The sequence below is a fragment of the Ovis canadensis genome, chromosome 8, assembly GCF_042477335.2.
Source record: "Ovis canadensis isolate MfBH-ARS-UI-01 breed Bighorn chromosome 8, ARS-UI_OviCan_v2, whole genome shotgun sequence".
Classification (NCBI taxonomy): Eukaryota; Metazoa; Chordata; class Mammalia; order Artiodactyla; family Bovidae; genus Ovis; species Ovis canadensis.
Window position 1 is genome coordinate 57873940 of NC_091252.1, and position 23210 is coordinate 57897149.

Sequence of the window (23210 nt, forward strand, 5' to 3'; positions counted from 1 at the left end):
GGGAACAGTTAGGGGGGATATGTTAATATTAATTTGAGATAAAGAGCAAGAGAAATGAGTACAGCCAAACCACTCATGGATCTCACTATGAATCATTGGATTGGATTTGATTGGATAAAACTGAAAGTACGGAGACCAGTTAGAAGGAGGCTGTATAATTACTACATTGGTTCAGATTGGAATTGCTAAGGCAAAGGCAGTTGTAATGGGAACTGAGAAGAGGGAATTAACTCAGGAGATAGGAGGTGGAGGGAAAAGAATGCAAGAGTGCAGATTTTAAGTCAGACAGACCAAAATTCAAACTCTGGTTCTACTACTTCCTAGCTCTAGGGTATTTAGCAACTCATTTAACCTACTCTGAGCCTTATCTTCAGGGTACCTCATCTTTAAAATGAAAATGGTAATACCTGCCTTGCAAAGTTGTGAGGATTATACAGTATCTGTGAAGTGCCTCCCAGTGCCCAGCATAGAGTAGGTAGAGTATTCCTTCAACCATAGCTATGAAGATGAAGGTGCCGATGATACGGCTTCCTCTGGTTTGGATAACTTAGCTCAGTGCCATCTCAGGGATGGCCTTCTAACATTTCTTGGCAAACTTAATTGCTTCTTATTGTACTCACGCCTTGTTCATAACTCCTGTTGTAGCACTTTGCATGTTGCTTTAATTATTAGTGTATGTATCTCTCCCACAACTAAACTGTGAGAACTCCAGGGCAGGGATTCTGTACCATTGTAGGCAGGTGCTTATGATCACAGTGCCTGCTACTTAGGAAACAGTGACTGTTGAATGATTAAACTAATGTTTTGTACAACCTTAAGACTTGAATGATACTGTGAGATCACTTCCTCAAAAGTTAGCACTTTTTGAAAGGAACCTTTTTTTGTTACAGCTTCGACAGTTATCGCGTGTGAACCATCCTAACATCGTAAAGCTATATGGAGCCTGCTTGAATCCAGTAAGTTTGTCATTTTTTCATTTTTCTCTGTCTGTGAGAAAAAACATGGCAAATACATGCAGCTGTGTAGTTTATGAAGCTGTTTTGATCTGGTGTATTATTTCTAAAACAAAAAAAATCATACTGTGTGTGCTTCTAATCTATTAGCAACACAGTATAAGGGAAGAGTTATCTTGGTGGTCTTATCCAGTAACTTCATCTTCTTTGGAGATTCAAAATAACCTGTGATAGCCTCTGTTCATTTGCACTGGAAAAAATCCGCAAAGATCTTGTGATTATGTTTTTATATACATCTTCACTCTTAGACAGTGGGCCTCTAGAAGGCAAGGTCTTAGATCACAGATACCTTTTTTTTTCCTCTAGTGCTATTCAGATACTGGGGACCAAAAGAATGATTTTTAAATGCATTTATAAAATCAAAGCTCAATCTAAGTTGTCTCTCAAGTTCCCTAGGATGCTGTAGCTCTGTGGTTATTCTGACATATGTTTCCTTCAGGTGTGTCTTGTAATGGAATATGCTGAAGGGGGCTCCTTGTATAATGGTGAGTGTCATTAGACCTGTCTTTATTAGACTAAAATAATTGAAAAGCTTTTAATACAAACTGTAAGTTACTTAATGTTCTTCACAATTTATCCTCAGAGTCCCAAAAGGAGATAGTTAAGAAAAGAAATCTGCCAAAGATTAAAAATCTGCTAAAGACAAGAGGCTACAACATTAGTATGTGAAATTTAGACGTCTAAGTATAGTAATCTTTTAAATTGATGGTACTCTTCATAATGTTAAAAGCATTACTTGCTTTTTAAATAGATTTTAAAGTATCTTCATACTTAATAACCTTTTCTTTTTGCCCTGTCTTAGCTTTCAGTCTCCTCATTTTAGAACTTTTTAGCTACACATCCTTATTCTGCTTTATTTTGCCTTTTTTTCCCCAAAAAAGTAAATTTGTGAAAATGTTCACTTTATGGAACATTTTAGCAACAGTGAAAGGAAACTGTATTATTTAGTTCCCTTTATAGAACAGAGCTAATCCATTTAGTTAGCTGTGTAGAACAGAGCTGTTTCACTCTAAGAAACACCAACCATATATATAGTCTCTTGTCACACAATTTTCATAACATGTAGCGTTTTATGTAGCTGTGTCTCCTGCTCATGTGTTTGTCATTGTTAATGGCTGTCTAATACTTCTGTGTTTTATTTTGAATTACTTCTAGTTTTTAGCTATTATAGAAAGCATAATTGTAAACATTTCAATGCACATTATTTTGTTTTCTTCTATACTGTTTGTTTGTAGCTCTCTAAAAGTACAGTATGCTATCAGATGCTTGTAATTTATATTATTGCGTGCAAGACTGCATCTGTTGAGATTAAAAAATGTGGTAATATATATGAATTGTATTTGAATGTACGTATAACATTTAATAGATGTCCTATTAAATGTTAGGTACTTATGTGGTAGTTATCCATTTGAAATCATTAGCTGTTTCTATCTTTTTATTTAGAAAAGAAGGAAAAGCATGAGCGTTGGGAGCCTGTGCAGGAGAATACCCAGTCATGTGTTCTGACAGTGCTGGTATTCACCTTGTGTCTTGTTATATGCAATAAAGTTCTTTTTAGTTTGTGCCTTTCTCTTGCAGTGCTGCATGGTGCCGAGCCATTGCCATATTACACCGCTGCCCACGCAATGAGCTGGTGTTTACAGTGTTCCCAAGGAGTGGCCTATCTTCACAGCATGCAGCCCAAAGCTCTAATTCACAGGGACCTGAAACCACCAAAGTAAGTTCTAATCTTGTGGTCTCTCTCTCAGCACCCCCCACCCATTCCTGAATTTAAGCTGGTCATTGCACATCAGTTTTTCTTTTCTCTTCCCTTTTAGCTTGCTGAAGAATGTTTATTTTTATTCTGTTAACATTGTTTATTTTTAACACTTCTCCATCATTTAGCCATCTGAACTTGCATTTTAGAACGTTGTCTTCAGTGGCATTTTTATTTTAGTGGCATTTTTATTTTTAATAACTTCTGCCTTAGATGAGCGTACTTCTAGAATCTGTTAGTCTTTGCGTCCTGTTTTGTGCCCACAGTATATATTGGTTTCCCTGAACAGTTTCATGAGAGCAGAGACAAGCTTGTCTTGTTCCCCATTGTATCCCTAATAAGCACAATGTCCACACAGAGTCAACATTCCACCAAACTACACAGGGTGGTTATTATTTGCATTTTCAGAAAAAGGCAAAGGGCATTGCTGGCACATCTGAGTAGAAACTGAAAATACTCTGGATTTCTTTATATTGTGGATCCTGGGACTTTGAAAAAACTTCAAAATTCCTTAAATAAGTATTTTTAAAGGCTAAAACTTCAGAGATTCCTCTCGCCCCAGGGGTACTCGAGTTAAAGAAAACATACATATTTCTGTCCCCATTTCTCTCTAATTTTCCTCTTTTCTATCCACCTGTAACAAAAATTCCCCCTGTGCCCTTTCTCTTCTACTGCTAGCCATCACATGGGTTCTCAGATAAGAGGTTTCCCCTAGGAGACCAGTCAGAAGTATTCCATTCTCTTGACAGTGATTTAAAGCATCAAAGTATCCCTTCCAGGTAGAACTTCTCACTCTCCTTTCTAATCTGATGCACTTTACATAGGTTTCAGCTCTTGGAATCTCCATTCTCACGAGTGTACCTTATTTCCACCTCCAGGCTTAAACTGACTTCTCATTCCCTGGGTCCTTGGTCAAATAATGTTTAAGTCCCAGGTGTATGATACTTCTTTTTAACTTGACTCCCAAGATTGTTGTTGTAGCTACCTATCTTGGCTAGTAAAGAAGAAAGCAGCTTTTTTGGTCCCTGTTTTGGGAGATTATGTTCTTTCCCCCCTTCCCCAGATTAACACAGAGTTGAATTAGCAAAGCAAATTTGTGAAAATATAGCTCTTACCCAGGAACAATGAGGTGTGAAGGTATTATGCCTTCATGATGCAAGTATGAGGCATGAAGCATTGTTTTCCTAGAGGAGCCAGAACCCATTAGATGCAACACCTGTCTGCACTGGGGCATATTTGGCTTTGAAATGACTAATGAGTTATTAAACAATATACTTTAAAATAATCTCACAAGAGATGTTTTTTAACATATGTTAGATTCCATAATTACACAGCTTAAACATCTATTTCCATTCTCCATTCAACCACACCCTGTAAAATCCATAAATTTCAGGTTTATTTAACCAACCTATTTAGACAGACCAGATATGTCTTACCAACGTCATCTGCAGCTAGGGACTCTCGTTTTGCTAATAAATACCATTAACATATTTACAAGAGATACAGTCTAGGTCATTCATTCCTCTCAGTCATTCTTACAGTTGGACTCATGGTGTAGTGTTGAAAATTGCCTGTGGGGCACCCTGTATACAAATTGGGCTTTATCATTGATTTTATTTTTTAGAAGGTACTGGGGAAAAGGAAACTCTTTGGAATGGCTGTACTTTCATATATAATTGTATATACAGACACATGTGCCCTATCTTATTGTCCCTGAAAACCTGTGGAGTCTCCAGTCAGGAGGAATTTTTAAAAATGGTGCAGAAAGAAGGCACCTGATGATACAATTAGGTGTTTCATACAGTATCAGCTTGTGCCCCTACTTTAGTTACCTTTTTGTTAGTTCATTCAGAATCTTATGAATAAAGGGGTATTCATTGTAAATAGTAATAATGTAAAAGTCATTCAGAAAAAATACTGTGATATTTTGAATATACTAGGATGAAACCAGGAAGTCAGTTACAGAATTCTTCTCTTGGATAAAGAGTAGTAAGAACTTAGCAACAGTGAAACAAGGAAAAATTTTTTGTTTGTTGAAGTGTATATAAAGGTAATTTGCACTTAGCATTCTTTCTACTTAAATTATCACAGTATTTGTGGCATTATGGAGATATGAATAGTAGTTTATCTGGCTTATTTTGGTCATGATGGACTAAAAAAAAAAACTAATATTCTAAATAATCTGTCCAGTTAGAATTTTAGAACAGAATTATATGCAAAGAATTTATAACTTTATGTAAATATCTGTATATAATGATATAAAAAAATATCCCAGGAAGGGGATAAAGCAACATTATGTATAGTGTAACCTATACATGCTCAAATCCCCATATACTGCTCTTGACAGTGCTCACAGTGCTCGTATAGTAATGTGGCTTTGACTCTTAAACTCACATGAGAAGAATTTTGGTCCTCCAGCAATATGGCAAACTGGGTAAACTGCAAAAACATCCAGCAACAAACCCAGAGGTGCTGCATATAACCACAGACGTCCTTTACATGCATAGGTGATCTTACAAGAAGATAAGGGCATCATTAGCCAAAAGAGAGAGAACTGAACCCTAAATGGGTTCGGTGGTTTGTGGGTTTTGCTCCTAAAGTTCAAAGTGAACATTCCTGATTCATGTCCCAGACTCTTATCTGTCTTATAGGTCAGAATCCTCTGCATTCAGTGACATATAGGGAAAGGAACAGGAGAGAGTGTGTGTGTGTGTGTGTGTGTGTGTGTGTGTGTATGTAGGAGATTTTTATGGATCAGGCTTGAAGGTGAAGTACATCACATTGTACTGGCTAGAATGGTCATAATAACCATACCTAATTGCTCAGAAGGCTGAGAAATGTACCCAAAAAGGAAAGGAAATAGGGTCAGTGAAGAGCTAAGCAGGCTTGCTATGTTAGGCTAACCGAAGACTCATTTCTGTTCACAGTAAGGCTAATCAGAGCAGAGAAGGTTTGGAAACTTTTGGCACCATGATCCACAGTAGGAAGTACTTCACAGTCTGTCGTGTGTACGTAATCATGTGTGTAGGCCTGAAACTGAACTTTCCTGAGACAGTATTTAATCTCAGTAGTCGTGATACACTTTGATGTTTTCTATGTTTTTTTTAATGCTGTCGTAATCTTCTAGGTTGTTTTGCAATCTAGGTCCCCAGATATGTGATCTAGAATTTTTATGATTTAGATTTTATGACTAGGTTTCTACATGCACCTTAAAAAACACTGGGGTAGGCAGGTAAAGTACAGGAGCCAACAGTTAATGAAGGTATTGATACCCATCCACTCCCATTTCAGAACACCTTAATGTTCCCTTACTAGATGTGTTTTAAAACCCCATACTTTGGCCCAGAGAGAAGCATAATCAAGAAAGATTATGGAGATAGAGATGGAGACATCAAAATTTGAGTCTAGCAGTCACCCTAAGAACTGGCTTAAAGTTAATTTTTGCCAGTATTTCTCTGTATTATTAAGCTATTACAGGTGACTGGTTCACATTTTACAGAAGTTGAATGGTGACATTTTGCTTATTAACCTTTTCTATTTGCTCAAGTGTCTCTTTTATTGTAGAGTCAAATACTGGTCTTATAACCTTTAATTCATTTTTTGGCTCATTTTTTGTCTTGTTTGTTTTTTAAACAGCTTGCTGCTGGTTGCAGGGGGGACAGTTTTAAAAATCTGTGATTTTGGTACAGCCTGTGACATTCAGACGCACATGACCAACAATAAGGGGAGTGCTGCTTGGATGGCACCTGAAGTTTTTGAAGGTAAAATAGCAAAAGCGTGATGTGACTGATAATCTGCCTTATTACCCCATGTAAATCCAGTGTGTTTATGGCTTTCCCCTATTTACATGATTTTATTTCTACATGGCGTTTACACAAGATACTTCCTAAAGTTTAAGGAAGTACTGCATAAATACAACCTAGGATCTTGAATCTCATAGCAAGATTTCGGTTGTCTGTGAAGTTCAGGCATATGTACAGTTGATCCTCATGCTCAGATTCCATAACTGCAAACTTGCCTATGTGACCCCTAGAATCAGTACTCATAATTCTTTTCATAAGTTACTCACAGGTATGCATAGAGCAGGAAAAAATTTTGAGTCGCCCAACAAACACATTCCCGGCTGAGGTCAAACAAGGCACTGCTCTGCCCTCTTGTGTCAGTTCTCATACTGTATCACTTCTGTGATCTATCGAGTGCCTCATTTTTTCCCCTTTTTTGTACTTTGTGTTGATGATTTCACAGTTTAAAACAGCCTCTACGAGTAATACTGAAGTGTTTTCTAGTGTTCCTAAGTATCAGAAGGCTGTGATGTGTCTTACAGAGAAAATGCACTTGCTAGCTAATCTGCATTCAGGCATGAGTTACAGTGCTTTTGGCCATGAGTTTAATATTAATGAATCAACGATTTATATTAAAAAGTGTTTTAAACAGAAACACATGAAACAAGGTTAATATATTGATAAGTTGACAAAACCATTGTGAAGAGGCTCACAGGAACCCAATCATGTATTTCCTCCTGGAGGAAATGATTCAGTGTTTACAAATTTTAACAGTTCAGTTTAGTCACTCAGTCGTGTCTGACTCTTTAAGACCCCATGGACTGCAGCACACCAGGCTTCCCTGTCCATTGCCAATTCCTGGAGCTTAGTCAAACTCATGTCCATTAAGTTGGTGATGTCATCCAACCATCTTATCCTCTGTTGTCCCCTTCTCCTCCTGCTTTCAGTCTTTCCCAGCATCAGGGTCTTTTCAGATGAGTCAGTTCTTTGCATCAGGTGGTCAAAGTATTGGAGTTTCAGCTTCAGCATCAGTCCTTCTAATGAATATTCAGGACTGATCTCCTTTAGGATGGACTGGTTGGATCTCCTTGCAGTCCAAGGGACTCTCAAGAGTCTTCTCCAACACCACAGTTCATGTGCACGCACACACAAACACCACAGTTCAAAAGCATCAATTCTTTGGTGCTCAGCTTTCTTTATATTCCAACTCTCACATCTATACATGACTACTGGAAAAACCATAGCTTTGACTAGATGGACCTTTGTTGGCAAAGTAATATCTCTGCTTTTTAATAAGCTGTCTAGGGTGGCCATAACTTTTCTTCCAAGGAGCAAGTGTCTTTTAATTTCATGGCTGCAGTCACCATCTACAGTGATTTTTGGGAGCCCCCAAAAATAAAGTCTCTCACTGTTTACATTGTTTCCCCATCTATTTGCCATAAAGTGATGGGACCGGATGCCGTGACCTTAGTTTTCTGAATGTTGAGTTTTAAGCCAACTTTTTCACTCTCCTCTTTCACTTTCATCAAGAGGCTCTTTATTTCTTCACTTTCTGCCTTAAGGGTGGTGTCATCTGCATGTCTGAGCTTTTTGATATTTCTCCCAGCAATCTTGATTCCAGCTTGTGCTTCATCCAGCCCAGCTTTTCTCATGATGTACTCTGCATATAAGTTAAATAAGCAGAGTGACAGTATTCAGCCTTAACGTACTCTTTTCCCTATTTGAAACCAGTGTGTTCCGTGTCCAGTTCTAGCTGCTGCTTCCTGACCTGCATACAGATTTCTCAGGACGCAGGTCAGGTGGTCTGGTAGTCCCATCTCTTTAAGAATTTCTAGAGTTTATCGTGGTCCACACAGTCAAAGGTTTGGCATAGTCAATAAAGCAAAAGTAGATGTTTTTCTGGAACTCTCTTACTTTTTCGATGATCCTTTGGATGTTGGCAATTTGATTTCTGGTTCCTCTGCCTTTTCTAAATCCATCTTGAACATCTGGAAGTTCACGGTTCATGTACTATTGAAGCCTGGCTTGGAGAATTTTGAGCATTACTTTAGTAGTGTGTGAGATGAGTGGAATTGTGTGGTAGTTTGAGCATTCTTTGGCATTGCCTTTTTTGCTGCTGCTGCTGCTAAGTTGCTTCAGTTGTGTACGACTCTTAGTGACCCCATGGACTGCAGCCCACCAGGCTCCTCTGTCCTTGGAATTTTCCAGGCAATGTGGTGCCATTGCCTTCTCCATGCCTTCCTTAGGGATTGGAATGAAAACTGACCTTTCCAGTCCTGTTCACTGCAAACGTTATAAGACAATACAGGGCATAACGAGAACCGAGTGTACTTTGTGCTGGTTTCCTAGTGATTAAAAATTGGCCGTTCAAAGCTTAAATGAGCATGCCTTAGGAAGAATGCAAGTAACTGGACAGATGTGTGATGCTAAGGACAAGTAAGGGATACCTTATGCTTACTTTTACATCTGTGTGTCTTAACTCAAGTTTTAAAACAGTGATCCATAAGTTGCAAATGAGGTTTCTGTATAAGAACATCAATTATCTTTTAAACAATTGAGAAAATTTGAACTGCAGACATGTGATTCATACATTCAGTTCAGTACACTTCAGTTCAGTCGCTCAGTTGTGTCCGACTCTTTGTGACCCCATGAATCGCAGCACACCAGGCCTCCCTGTCCATCACCAACTCCCGGAGTTCACTCAGACTCAGGTCCATCGAGTCAGTGATGCCATCCAGCCATCTCATCCTCTGTCGTCCCCTTCTCCTCCTGCCCTCAATCCCTCCCAACATCAAAGTCTTTTCCAATGAGTCAGCTCTTCACATGAGGTGGCCAAAGTCCTGGAGTTTCAGCTTCAGCATGATTCTCTCCAAAGAAATCCCAGGGCTGATCTCCTTCAGAATGGACTGGTTGGATCTCCTTGCAGTCCAAGGGACTCTCAAGAGTCTTCTCCAACACCACAGTTCAAAAGCATCAATTCTTCAGTGCTCTGCCTTCTTCACAGTCCAACTCTCACATCCATACATGACCACAGGAAAAACCATAGCCTCGACTAGATGGACCTTAGTCGGCAAAGTAATGTCTCTGCTTTTGAATATGCTATCTAGGTTGGTCATAACTTTTCTTCCAAGGAGTAAGCGTCTTTTAATTTCATGGCTGCAGTCACCATCTGAAGTGATTTTGGAGCCCAGAAAAATAAAGTCTGATACTGTTTCCACTGTTTCCCATCTATTTCCCATGAAGTATTGGGACCAGATGCCATGATCTTCGTTTTCTGAATGTTGAGCTTTAAGCCAACTTTTTCACTCTCCTCTTTCATCAAGAGGCTTTTAAGTTCCTCTTCACTTTCTGCCATAAGGGTGGTGTCATCTGCATATCTGAGGTGATTGATATTTCTCCCAGCAATCTTGATTCCAGCTTGTGTTTCTTCCAGCCCAGCATTTCTCATGATGTACTCTGCATAGAAGTTAAATAAGCAGGGTGACAATATACAGCCTTGACGTACTCCTTTTCCTATTTGGAACCAGTCTGTTGTTCCATGTCCAGTTCTAACTGTTGCTTCCTGGCCTGCTTACAGATCTCTCAAGAGGCAGGTCAGGTGGTCTGGTATTCCCATCTCTTTCAGAATTTTCCACAGTTTATTGTGATCCACACAGTCAAAGGCTTTGGCATAGTCAATAAAGCAGAAATAGATGTTTTTCTGCAACTCTATTGCTTTTTCCATGATCCAGCGGATGTTGGCAATTTGATCTCTGGTTCCTCTGCCTTTTCTAAAACCAGCTTGAACATCAGGGAGTTCACGGTTCACATATTGCTGAAGCCTGGCTTGGAGAATTTTGAGCATTACTTTACTAGCGTGTGAGATGAGTGCATCTGTGCGGTAGTTTGAGCATTCATTGGCATTGCCTTTCTTTGGAATTGGAATGAAAACTGACCTTTTCCAGTCCTGTGGCCACTGCTGAGTTTTCCAAATGTGCTGGCATATTGAGTGCAGCACTTTCACAGCATCATCTTTCAGGATTTGAAACAGCTCAACTAGAATTCTATCACCTCCACTAGCTTTGTTCATAGTGATGCTTTCTAAGGCCCACTTGACTTCACATTCCAGGATGTCTGGCTCTAGATTAGTGATCACACCATCATGATTATCTGGGTCATGAAGATCTTTACATTAGAAGGTATGAAAGCCCATGAAATTCAGAAACATTCAATAATTGAATTCTGATCTTGACTTTCATTTTTGATGAATTTAAAGGTTTTTGTTCTTTGTTTTTAGCCACCAAGAGAAAGAAATTTGTTCTGCAGCTGGTCCCTTGAGTGGAGCTATTTTGCCACAAGGTTCAGTTAAAAAGTTTGTGGAAAAGCCAGTGTTCAATTATATAAGGTTAAATAATGCCACTTGTTTTAAGTTTGTATGTAGAATACACATAATTGGCCTTGTTTTGAAATTATTTATTTAATGTGACTTTCTTGGAGTTAAAATAGTACAGTTATTACCATAGTGTGCAGAGCAGAAAGATTTGTTTTTGCAGAAGAACCCAGAAGTGAAAGTTACTCTTAATTGTTTAGAGCAACAAAACTCAGACTATTAGGCTATGTAGATTTCTTCATTTCTGAAAGATGTCAGCACCTATGCTTCAGATCAGACTGGAATGTCACTGTCCGGTTTATAGTGCACAGTGCCTCTGGCACATGCGAAGTGCGTCTGTAGCTGCTGTTGTAATAATCGGTCATTCTCACAGTGGGTTGTTCATGGGTTTTAGGGTTTTGTTTGTTTGTTTATCAGCTGATTGACCAACCAACTTATAATTATGTACATTTCCCCGCATATATCTGCTTACTGTAAGTTTGGTATTTGTAGTTTTCCTGCTTACAACTTACTTTTAAGTTTTCAAGTTAATAATTTATCTCATCAGATATTTTGGAAAAAAAATCTTCACACTAGATTAGAAATTTCTTCTGCTTTGATAGTGTTTTCCATCAAGAGAATGGGAAAAGAAAATTTTAAGATTAAGAAATCACAGAAAGGAATAAGAAATTACAGAAAGGAATGTATAAGTTGTTTTAATTCTCTGCCCCAGAGAAAATATGTTTAAATAAAAGATAAGGTCTACATTTCTTGACAAGAAGGTAGAAAATAACTAACTTTCTAAAGTGGGTTTTGTTTTATTTTCTCTTTATTGGATGATAATTGCTTTACAGTGTGGTGGTCTCTGCTGTACATCAGTGCAAATCAGTCATAACTATACATATATATATGTGTGTATGTATGTGTCCCCCCTTCCTTCTGAGCCTCCCTCCCCTACCCCCCACTCCAAGTCCAGATCATCACAGAGTGCCAGGCTGGGATCCCTGTGTTATACAGCAGCTTCCTGCTAGTTATCTATTTTATACATGATAGAGTAAGTTTTTGAGTACATTATTAATACTTAACTCATTTTAAAAGTATATTTATTGCAAAGACTTGAGGTCTTCGGAAAGAGTTTCTCAGCCCTGCCTGTGGCATTCTCTTGTTTTTGTACATAATGCTTATTCTTAAAATTTATGAAAGCCACTACTTCTGTAAGTCATGTGGGGAAAAGTCTTGAAATATTACTACCTTTTTTTCTAGGTAGCAATTACAGTGAAAAATGTGATGTCTTCAGTTGGGGTATTATCCTTTGGGAAGTGATAACACGTCGGAAACCCTTTGATGAAATTGGTGGCCCGGCTTTCCGTATCATGTGGGCTGTTCATAACGGTTTGTGAAGTTTTTCGTCAGTATATTTTGTATATTTCTTATTTGGAAATTGTTTCTCCCCTAAAGAAGACCATTTATCCCCAGTATTAAAGTATACGATTTCCTGTAACCAGCCTCAAGCCCTACCTGCCCTGACACTGATCGAGCAGAGCTGGGGCAGTCCTGGCTCCGGACAAAGCTGAGAAGGTCTGCTGGCTGTACCATGCGGAAGAGGCCGTCAGTTGACAGCCAGAGCCAGCTGCCTCGTTGCCTCTCTCCAGCAGACAGGAACACGTTGGACTGGACGCTGTGGGGAAAAAAAAAATTTCTCACATGGTTAAGATAATTAGGGAGCTATTGCTTCTTTCTCTTGAAGAAACAGTGTCTCACTGAGGAGAGAAAGCAAAACATATTGAGTAAGAGTTGTTACTGAAGCTATTCATAAAGGCAAAACGTGAAGTGCATGATGTAGTCTTGCTTTTTAGCTTCTCATTCATCTTTATGATGTGAGTGCTGTTATTGCCCCATTTTACAGCTTTCCTTATTAGGAAGCTGAGACCTAGAGAAGCTAAGTAATTTTCCTGGGGTCACAGGTTTAGTAAGTGGTGTTGCTAAGATTAGATCTGGATGTTTCTGACTCAGATGTCCATATTTTTAAGTTATATTCATTTATGGGCACAGTGTCCTTGCATCCCTCCTATTCCCTTTATACCTCTAATTACAATGTTTCTAACCACTCATGATACTAGAATACATCTCCTTCATTAATCAATTTACTTTGCAGTTCCTTTGGGAAAATAAACTTCTTGAAAGGAAATTGCTGAATCTTTTAACTTTTGCTATCCTTCTCTGTTGTTTAATTTCTATCTCTTGATTATAATTACTCTGACTAATGGCATTTTTGGCACACTGTTCCACATGTGATAGAACAAATATCTGCCCCACTGTTTTGGTCATTCATAGACCTGTCAAGGAGTCCATGGGAGTAATCTTGTGTGTTTACCGGTTTCCGGTTCATTGTGTTACCTTTTTTGTCATTATGGAGAATGCTAGAGCATTGACCAGGACAGCTTGTTTTCTTCTTCTATCATGCGTCAGCAAAACTGAATGTCAGTGAAGTAAGAAATACAAGAACTAACTTATTAATTGATAAATTTACAAAGATTTCATTATAATCGAGCCCTTCTTTTAAGTTAGGGACCTTGCTATACAAAAGTTGGCCGTTTCCGGCTTGTGAAATGACTGACTCACAGCTACTGTAAGACCTGCCTCCCACAAAAGAACCATTTAGAAGTCAGTGAGTGTAATACTATATAATATATCAACTGTGGTAGATGACTTTTGATATATGGAAGATGATTTGTCAAACATTGAAATTTTTATGATAAATCTGAAAATACAGGTCAGATAAGATGACCTTGAGTTACCATTCACACGTTAAGCTGTTAACCATTTGTTGAAAGAGTGTTTATAATAAATGAACTATTGTTAACTCAGTCATAATGCATGTGAAAATTTTAATTTGAGTTCTCAAAAGGTGTAGATTCCCCTTTATGAAAATGTAATGTTAACTTAAAGGACAAAATAAATGTACTTTTATTCCTCCTAAAAAAGATCTTGATTTAGAAAATAAATACCATGTTAGAAACTTATACTATTCTTTGAGTAAATACATTCTTTTCTCCCCTCCTGTAACTTTTAATTGTTAGGTACTCGACCACCACTGATCAAAAATTTACCTAAGCCCATTGAGAGCCTGATGACTCGTTGTTGGTCTAAAGATCCTTCTCAGCGCCCTTCAATGGAGGAAATTGTGAAAATAATGACTCACTTGATGCGGGTATAATCCTTCTTTTGAGGGGCTTTGGGATTAAGGGACTTTTATATATACTGAGTTTTAATGAGATTTTAAAGTAAATGGGTATCATTTTTTTGTTTGTTTAATGCATTTTTGTATTTTCCACTTCAGAATGGGTATTCATTACTCACATAATCAGAGGAGAAAACATTATTTTGGAAAAAAAAAATCTAGTTCTTCATAATGGAAAGATGGCTAGACTAGGTCTCTGAACATGCTTTTTTGCTTCTGTTTAACTTAGTAGATGTATTTGTTACTGGGCCTGTTGCCTTATCTGTAATGTGAGAGAAGTTGAATTAGATGATCTCTAAAGCCTTTACAGGACTTGGGTACTTTATGACTCTAATTGTTGCTGAGTTATAAATTTTCTTTAGTACATATCTTTATCAAGCAGTCATTTATGTAGCGCACTAGAGAGGCTACATTCCCAGACACTTCTATTTAAGTGATTTTTACCTTTTGGTTTTTCATTGTATATTTTCAGCTTTCCACTTAACATTAAAAAGTTAAACTTTTTTCTAGGATCTGTAGAATTTTAGAATTTAGAAGAATCATTTTAAATGATTATTAGAATTTCCCAGTCTATAAATCAAACACTTTTGTTAAGAATTATTTGAATCATTCTAGGCCTCTGGTTTTTGATGCACTAACAAATCTGTCAAGTAGTACCTTGACTTGGAAATGTTTATGCACTTGCAAAAGTGCCTGAATTTCAGGACAATTTGCTAAGTAGAAGAATCTTTCAATCTCTTTGAATATAGATTAAGTGATTTCCTAAATGGCCACATAATTAATTTGTTCATTCCATTGAAAATAAGTTAGGCACAGCAGCTTAAACTCATCTTATTAAAGCTTAATTTCATATTTGGAGAAGAGCTATATGTAGAATCCTGGGACCTAAAGATACACTCAACTCAGTAAAAATTAAAATTAAGAAGTATAGAAAACAGCTTGGTCTCCATAATCAGATACCTTAAAATTTTGGATTATATAAATTATTGAGATTTTGATTGTGTGTATATGTGCTTTGTCTAATTTGAGAAGAAAACGTTTCTTTTTTTTCTCCCGAAATTCTAATTTTTATCCAGCAGATATATCCAATATTTTACCTCTGATTCATAGAGTGACATTCATAATCTATCCTTGATATTTAAAATGTCTAACAAATTATTCTGTGGCATACCATCTCAGTTGTCAGACTCGGCCATTTCAACACTTTAGAGATTTACATCACTGCTATGAGAACATGAATAATGTTTCATGTAATTATGAGGAATGATACTACTGTATTTCATATGTTCCTGTAGAAGAATATTGGCTGTTTTCTTCAAGATTATCTAGGCTCTATGTAGGTAGATATATGGCACTGATAACAATTGAAATCTAGAAGAGTTAGCACATTGTTGTCTTTGTATCTACAAATTTCCATGTATGCCTTAGTGAAAATAAAGCAGCATCTTTGCTGCATTCAGATCTCAGCAAGGAAGTAATTCAAACATACTTACTCTGTAAGTTAATTTTCACACGATTTAATTTGTATTAAAGAAAGTTTAAATTGTTATTTACTTTTTATATATAGTACTTTCCAGGAGCAGATGAGCCGTTACAATACCCTTGTCAGTATTCAGATGAAGGACAGAGCAACTCCGCTACCAGTACAGGTAAATGGATAGATTGGAATGTAATAAGCTGAATTTTTGTGTCTCTGTTCCTGTGAAGTGATAATCAAGAAGCAATGAATGATGTCCCTTTTTGCATTTTAATTTATTCCTTTAATATGATTGCAGTTTGAATTTCTAGGTACATCATTCTTCATGCAGGTACCCAGGGTTAGTTAATTGAAAACCCACTTCCAAGTTTTGAAATTCTTACACAATTGTATCTAAAAAGACTGGATATTAGATTTCTGTGGATGCCATTCATTACTTGAAAAATAATTCTTACACAGATACAGTTAGATCAAATAGTATCAAAAATTATTATAAATATATATATATAACAGTATATTTTCCTATCTCTTGATCTTTGTAGAAGAATTCATACAGACATTCATTTAAGAAGCTGTGTTTTAGTTCAGAGTTCCTCAGTTCCATAGTTTGTGGTCATCAAAAACAAAACCAGTAAAAGTAATACTCTAACTTAGAAAAATTTTACTTCTCAAAATATATGGTATTATGAACATTTCATTATTAGTTTGATTAAAACTAAAAGGCATAGGTGTGTATGTACACATATACTTAATGCATTCTTAAAATTTTATTTTTACTGGTCTGTTTCCCCTACCTCCCAAAAAATTATATTTAAACTGATTCCAGTTTTACTGAAAGTCTTTCTGAGATGCTTTGAATTCTAAAGTGAATTTCTCTAAAAACATTTGCTTGCCACTCCTTACTCTCAGCTGACCTTCTTTACCATTTCTCTGTGATCAAAAGACAGCTGCCACAAACTCCCCCTCTCCATGTGCCCACCTGCCTGTGTCTGCCCCTCTGCTCTGCACTCTCTTCTGTTCCCGTGCTGAACTGTCCATGCTCATAGCCAGAGGCAAGCCTGTCCCCTTGTGCATCAGATCCCATCTGCTCTCCTAGCAATTCTTCCTGTCTCTTGCATCATCAGTTTTAGCCTTTGTGCTGGGATCATTCCCTGAGTATATATACTGTTGTCCCCCCTTGTCCACAGTTTTACTTTCTGCAGTTTCAGTTACCTGTGGTCAACTGTGATCCAGAAATACTAAATGAAAAATTCCACAATGAAATAATTCATAAGTTTAGATTGCAGCTATCTTGAGCAGCATGGTGAAATCTCAATCCATCCTATGGATCGTCCTTTTATTCAGTGTATCCTATCCATTTGTCACTCGGTAACCCTGTTGGTTTTCACAATCACCTGTCAAGGTATCACAGTGCTTGTGTTCATGAGACCCTAATTTTATTTAGTAATGGCCCCAAAGCACACGAGTAGTGATGCTAGCAATTCTGATATGCCAAAGAGAAGCTGGAAAGTGCTCCCTCTAACTGAAAATTCTCAACTTTAATTAGGGGGGGAAATAATCCTGTGCTGGCTGAGGTTGCTAAGATCTGCATTAAGAACTTCTATCCATGAAATCATGAAGAAGGAAAAGGAAATCTGTGCTTGTTTTGCTGTCATGCTTCAAACTGCAAAAGTTAACAGCCATAGTGCAGGATAAGTGCTTAGTTAGAAAAAGGTATTAAATTTGTACAGTAAGATATGTTGAGAGAGAGAGACCACATCATTTGTGTAACTTTTATTACAGTATATTGTTACAGTTGTTCTGTTTTATTTTTACTCTTGTTAATCCCTTACTGTGCCTAATTTATAAATTAAAGTTTATCATAGGTATATATGTATAAGGAAAAACACAGTATGCAAGGGCTGAGTACTATCTGAGGTGGCAGGCATCCACTGGAGGTCTTAGAATGTATCCCCTGTGGATAAGGTGGGGACTGTTAAAGTCTGTATTTGCATTTCTCTAGCTTCTCTCTTGCCATTCTCTCTTGTGCTCACTCCTTTCAAGCTTTTATTATACCGCTACTCTAGAATTGCTCTTGTCAAGGTCACCAGTTATCTTCACATTACTAAATCTAAATGAAGGATTTTCAGATCGAATCTTTTTTGATTATCAGTAGCCTTTGATACAGTTTGTTGCTGTCTACTATTTTCAGCACTTTGAGTTGGTCTCCAGGACACCATGCTAGCCTGGGCTTCATCTTACATCTCCGATCACTCACTTTCATGCTTTCCTGTGCTGGTCATTCATCATCTGCCCAACCTGTAAACGAAGGAGTGCCCAGGGCTTAGTCCTTTGACTTCTTTTTTTGTCTAAACTCATTTCCTTAGTAATCTCATCCAGTATGCATGTATACCATGTATTTGCCAATATTTTTGTTCCATCCCAAATTCAAACTCCATACCCACATATCCAGCTACTTGATTGATATCTGCTATGAGCTCAAAATTACCATTTTCCTAACTGAGCTCCCTTCTGAGTCAGTCCTTCCACAGTCTTTCCCATCTTGATTAATAGCCATTTTTTTCTCTCAAGCTAAGAATTAGTCATTATTGACTATTAGAAAACCATTTAGGCACTTCTTCGATTCCCTTTTTGTGCTATCCTGAAATATCATTTAAAATGGGTTTGTTTGTGTATCTTCATTAGCTTGAAAAGTCTTATTTCTATTCGTATCTTGCTAGTTTAGAAAAGAATTTAAGTTACATTTTATTGAATGAAGCATTTGTGTTATTCCCAACCTATCGTCATAAATATTTTTGCTTTCCTAGGCTCCTTCATGGACATCGCTTCTACAAACACCAGTAATAAAAGTGACACGAACATGGAACAAGTTCCTGCCACAAACGATACAATTAAACGCTTAGAATCAAAATTGTTGAAAAACCAGGCAAAACAACAGGTTTGTTTTGTTATTAAAAGTAAAATCTTCTGGTAACCTTACCAGTAGTCATGAAGTCCTGAACGTTATACTAACAAGTATTGTTTGCCTTCTTCGACTATACAAGTCCTGAATCTTGTTCCTGAAGCAGACAGATAGGCTTAAGAGTAGATGTGTGTAATGAGATTCTCCTGAAATTCTTTATAATTAATTGTTCTCCCATCTGATGATTACTGCCTTGGACATTTGTGCATATCTTCCTTACGATGATCTCTAACTTGAACAGTTGATGGTTACAAGTATAAGATGGAGATTTCTTGGCTGTACTACCTGGTTAAAGGAGTTCTTCTAGATCCATCATTTCACGTTTCCAGATTTATTATACTTTTGCTGTTACTGTTTTTTAAATATTTTAAGGAGTGATTTTATTTGTCTTCCTTGAGGCATTTAGGATAACTAATAATTGGGACATTTAACTCCTAGCTCTAGTGATCACCTTTTCCTAAAGGCCAGTGTCTGCAGCTTGTTCTTCCTCACTCCTACAGCTCCCTTTCCCTGAAAACTTGCCATTTCTTTCAGAACAGAACCCATAAAAATCCCAGTTGGTATCTCCCTTCTTCTAACTGCCCAGGATTTTTAAATGTAAAGAGCTTCAGTCATTCAAATTGACCTATGTTTCTAACAGAGTGAATCTGGGCGTTTGAGCTTGGGAGCTTCTCGTGGGAGCAGCGTGGAGAGCTTGCCCCCAACCTCTGAAGGCAAGAGGATGAGTGCCGATATGTCTGAAATAGAAGCCAGGATTGCTGCAACCACAGGTAAAAAGGAAGTAAAAGTCTGAAGAGGAACAAAGATGGTAGTTTCAGTTGTTTCAGTCATGGGAATGTCAGGGGCTTTTTGTCAGTGTCCTAAATTTTCTTAAAGCAGGAAGTTGATTTATAATATACTTCCTATGCTTCTAGCAGAAAGCATCTCAAATTCCAGATAAACCAAGCATGATTTGTAAAATTATCTGCATTATAAAGTTTAATTTCTTATTACAGATTTTTATCAAATATAATTCAGCTCAATATGAGCTGAAAATCTAAATGAGAAATTGAAATTTAGCCAATACTAGGATGTTTTAGGAGGATTTTGAGTGATTCTACTAGAGTTTTGTGCTGAACTCAAGTAATAGCAAATGTTTTGTTTTGAATTTAGCAGAAAAATGTGCTCCAGATCAAAATATGATTTGGCCTTATTGTCTGCTGCTGCTCCTTTCAGTGGCAAAAGTAGCTAAGTTTGTGATTAATTCTTTTAATTGTAAAATAAAAGGTCATAGTAATTTGATCTGGAAAAAGCTAGCATTTCTCTTCCACTTCGTCAGTACTTAAATGAAATTGTGGAAAGACTGGTCAGCACAAAAATAATTACATGTTTTGTTACCTTAGTGAACTTCTAACCTTCTTTTCTAACCAGGTTCGTTTAGTAATGGTGGGTTAAATTGTTTTCTTTCTGATTTCCCTAGAGGTGGAGAGGAACTGATTATAAATACATTTCTATTGTGGAAAATGTAGAAATATAAATCTAAAAAACCTAGTCTTCCATAATTGTCCCACTAAAAAATAAACAGCATTTTTGTGTATTACCTCTAATCTTTTAAACTACGTATGTATATACAAGTATATTCCCTAATGTATTAGCATTCTTTTTTAACTTAGCTAACCAGGTTTTGTGGGATTTTGTTTTGTTTTGTTTTAAGATCTTTCTAAAAAGAATATTTTCATTTTGTGTGAAGTTCTTTTAAGAAAGAAGTTGTCCAGAGGACCATCCTAACTCTTCTTGTCTTCAACTAATCTTGGTCACTTATTTATCAGTTAGCATTAGAATCAGTTAGATATTATAGAATATCCAAAATAACAGTGTCTTTAACACAAAACTTTTTTTCACACACAAATCTGGAGGTAGGCTCCTCGATCTTTGGTGCCTGGGTTTCTTCTGTCTCTCTGTGTTACAGTCCCTGTTGTGTGGCTTTCATCCTGAAGGTGACTTTGTGCTCCATAATGGCTGTTATAGTTCCAGTCATCACATCCACAGTCCCAGCATCAGGAAGCAGGAGTTAGGGCAAGGGCTACTTTTTCAAAAAGCTTTCACAGAAGTCCCTCCTAACAACTTCCACGTTTATGTCATTGGCCGTAGCAATAGGGTCAGATGGCTCCCTTTGGACTCAAGGGAAGAGGGCATCTGCAGTCTTTTATCTGGGAGCATTGCTGTCCTGAGTACAGTTGAGGTTCTGTTGCTAAGAAAAAAGGGAAAAGTAGAGATTGGCCGGTCTCTGCCACATAGATGGAATCTTCAGAAACAGTCAAGTTGAGTGGAGGGAGGTCACTTGAGTCACAAGTGTTTCTGTGTGCAGTGGGGATGTCAGAGTACAATGTCTGATGAACAGTGTGTACAGAAATGCAGCCTAACACTTTGGGAGTCCTTTTCATTTCAGGAATATCTTTCAAGTTAGAGCTGCCAAATAGCGATTGCTACCTTAAAACAGGAAGCGTTCTGTAATGTAATAGTAATAATTTTATATCTGCTAGTGTCAACTTTTTAGTCAGGTAACTGGTTTATAATTAATCTTCACATAAGTGATATTTCACCAGATTAAAGGTAACCACGTATATTTAAATAACCCTATCCTTTCTCTGCCTAAATGTGAATAAAACAGATGGGCTGAACATTTGTTGGTGAATTGTCTTACTTTGACAGGTTCATATTCTCCAGCCTTTCAGAAATATTCCAGTTTAGCAGGAATAGACCCTAAACGTTGGAAACTACAATAAATACTCTGTTTATCAGAAGTATGTTTAAATATTTATAATTATAAAAGCATATACATTTCATACTTTGATTCAATAATTATCGTATAATCACTGAATTGTACTTTGTAGCACACTTCAAGAAACACTTCATTGAACACATATTCCTGTGTTTGTTTAATTAAAACAAATATGACAGCTTAGTTCTTTTTAACTCCTCTTTTCTTCCTATTTTCATCATAGACCCGCACTGCCCATCAGTGGTTGCATTTAGATTATTTCTATGAACGTGTTGGAAGTCTAGCTTTCTCATTACCCTGCAGCTTTGTTTGTCTCTGTCCTTTTTTTTTTTTTTCCTGCTAATTAAAGCCAGTATGTGAAACATCTTGTATTGATAGTTGTTTGCTCCTTAATCATGCCTTGTGTAAGCATGGACAAAGGGTTTGATAGTTCTGCATGCCATCCTGCATGAAGTGTTATTAACATAACTATATGAAAAGTATTCTGTTTTTGTTCACCGTTTTCTGTGTTACTATTTGTGGTTGTTTGCATGTATACTGTATGTGTGTATTTTTGCAGCCTTTTCCAAGCCTAAACGGGGCCACCGTAAAACCGCTTCATTTGGCAACATTCTGGATGTCCCTGAGACCGTCATAGCAGGTATCACGGACCACCTGGGTTGGTCTAATAGCTGTAAAACTGGAATAATGATCCCTAGTACTTATAAAATGCTTCTTGCTCCAATTTGATGGAATGTGAAAATAGATACCTTGCATGCAGTCCTTAGGGAGACAGATTAAAAACTGTACACATTTATCTGCACTGAAGCCAGCTTGGCCAGAAACCTCACATCTCCAAAATTGAGGATGAACTAGAAGGTAAAGTAATAAGCCTTTTCGTGGAAGGAGGCATACCAGCCCAGAATTCTGCCAACCTCCTCTCATCTTTTAAATGAGCGGAATAGCTGAACCCAGACCTTTTTTTCACCCAGCAGAAAGGAAACAATCCTTTAAAAAATACTTGTTGTCCTTGGCTCCTTTTCTTGCTTCATTGCAACTTGGCGGCTCCCTCTTGGCATTCTGTCCCAGCCTCTTTCTGTTGGTAGCAAGTAAAATACAAAGTTGAGAAAAGAGTAACTGAATACTATTTCACCTTAACCTAGAAAACAGAAACAAAATAAAAACTAAGTGAGATTTTCTGTTTTGCATGGTATCTTGCCAAATAATTATAGTCACTTCAGATTCCTATGTATTATTAGGAGGATCTTCCTGCAAATTATATTTTTATACCTAACTCCCACAAGTCTCATATGGTTAAATTGCTTTCATTTCTTATGGTGATGATCTCATAGATGAATCTAAATCACCATGCCTAGTAGTTCTTGTCTCCTCCAGTAAACTGAAACCTGAGGATAGAGACTATGTCCTTGTTACTTATTATTGATGGCATCAGCCGTGTCTGGCTCAAGACCTCACACATAGTGTTTAATAAATATGTGCTGGTTATGAAAATGACCCATTATTGAGCTCCCAGTGGGTCAGAACTAGTATACATGTAAAATCTGTAAATTACAGATGTATATAAAATATTTCAAACAGTTCTTAGGGCCCATTCCATATACAAAACCACTTTATTTCTAGAGTAGTTCTTTGTTACTCTGGTTGTTCAAGTGGTTTATTTTACATTTTCATTGTTACCCTTCAGAGAATACAGTTAATTTATTCCTTGCATATTTTTATTGAGTCATGGGCTGCTTTCAAAATTAGTAAAGTACTTAGGATCATTTTACTTCTGCCCTGAAAGATACCAAGTTTAAGGGAATAATACTCTAACTGAAGAAGCAGCAATGTTTAAATATTCATATTGCTGAGCTATGATTATCTTAAATGT

General features: G+C 37.2%; 1 protein-coding gene across 11 annotated transcripts in view; it reads left to right on the forward strand.

Moving 5' to 3' along the window:
* The window catches only part of MAP3K7 (mitogen-activated protein kinase kinase kinase 7), a 74067-nt gene that overhangs the window by 17297 nt on the left and 33560 nt on the right, over positions 1-23210 (forward strand). For 6 of the 11 annotated variants that reach the window (XR_011258597.1, XR_011258599.1, XR_011258601.1 and 3 more), the window contains exons 3-11: positions 891-956; positions 1453-1498; positions 2592-2730; positions 6406-6530; positions 12163-12291; positions 13980-14110; positions 15708-15789; positions 18425-18555; positions 19220-19349. Coding sequence is in view for 2 of the 11 variants with exons in the window: in XM_069598264.1 (XP_069454365.1) it covers positions 891-956; positions 1453-1498; positions 2592-2730; positions 6406-6530; positions 12163-12291; positions 13980-14110; positions 15708-15789; positions 18425-18555; positions 19220-19349 (979 nt within the window). In the remaining 9 variants the exon portion in view is untranslated. Of the gene's footprint in view, positions 1-890; positions 957-1452; positions 1499-2591; positions 2731-6405; positions 6531-12162; positions 12292-13979; positions 14111-15707; positions 15790-18424; positions 18556-19219; positions 19350-21899; positions 21981-23210 lie in introns of all 11 variants that reach the window. The other 5 variants (XR_011258593.1, XR_011258595.1, XR_011258594.1 and 2 more) reach the window with 1 other exon arrangement.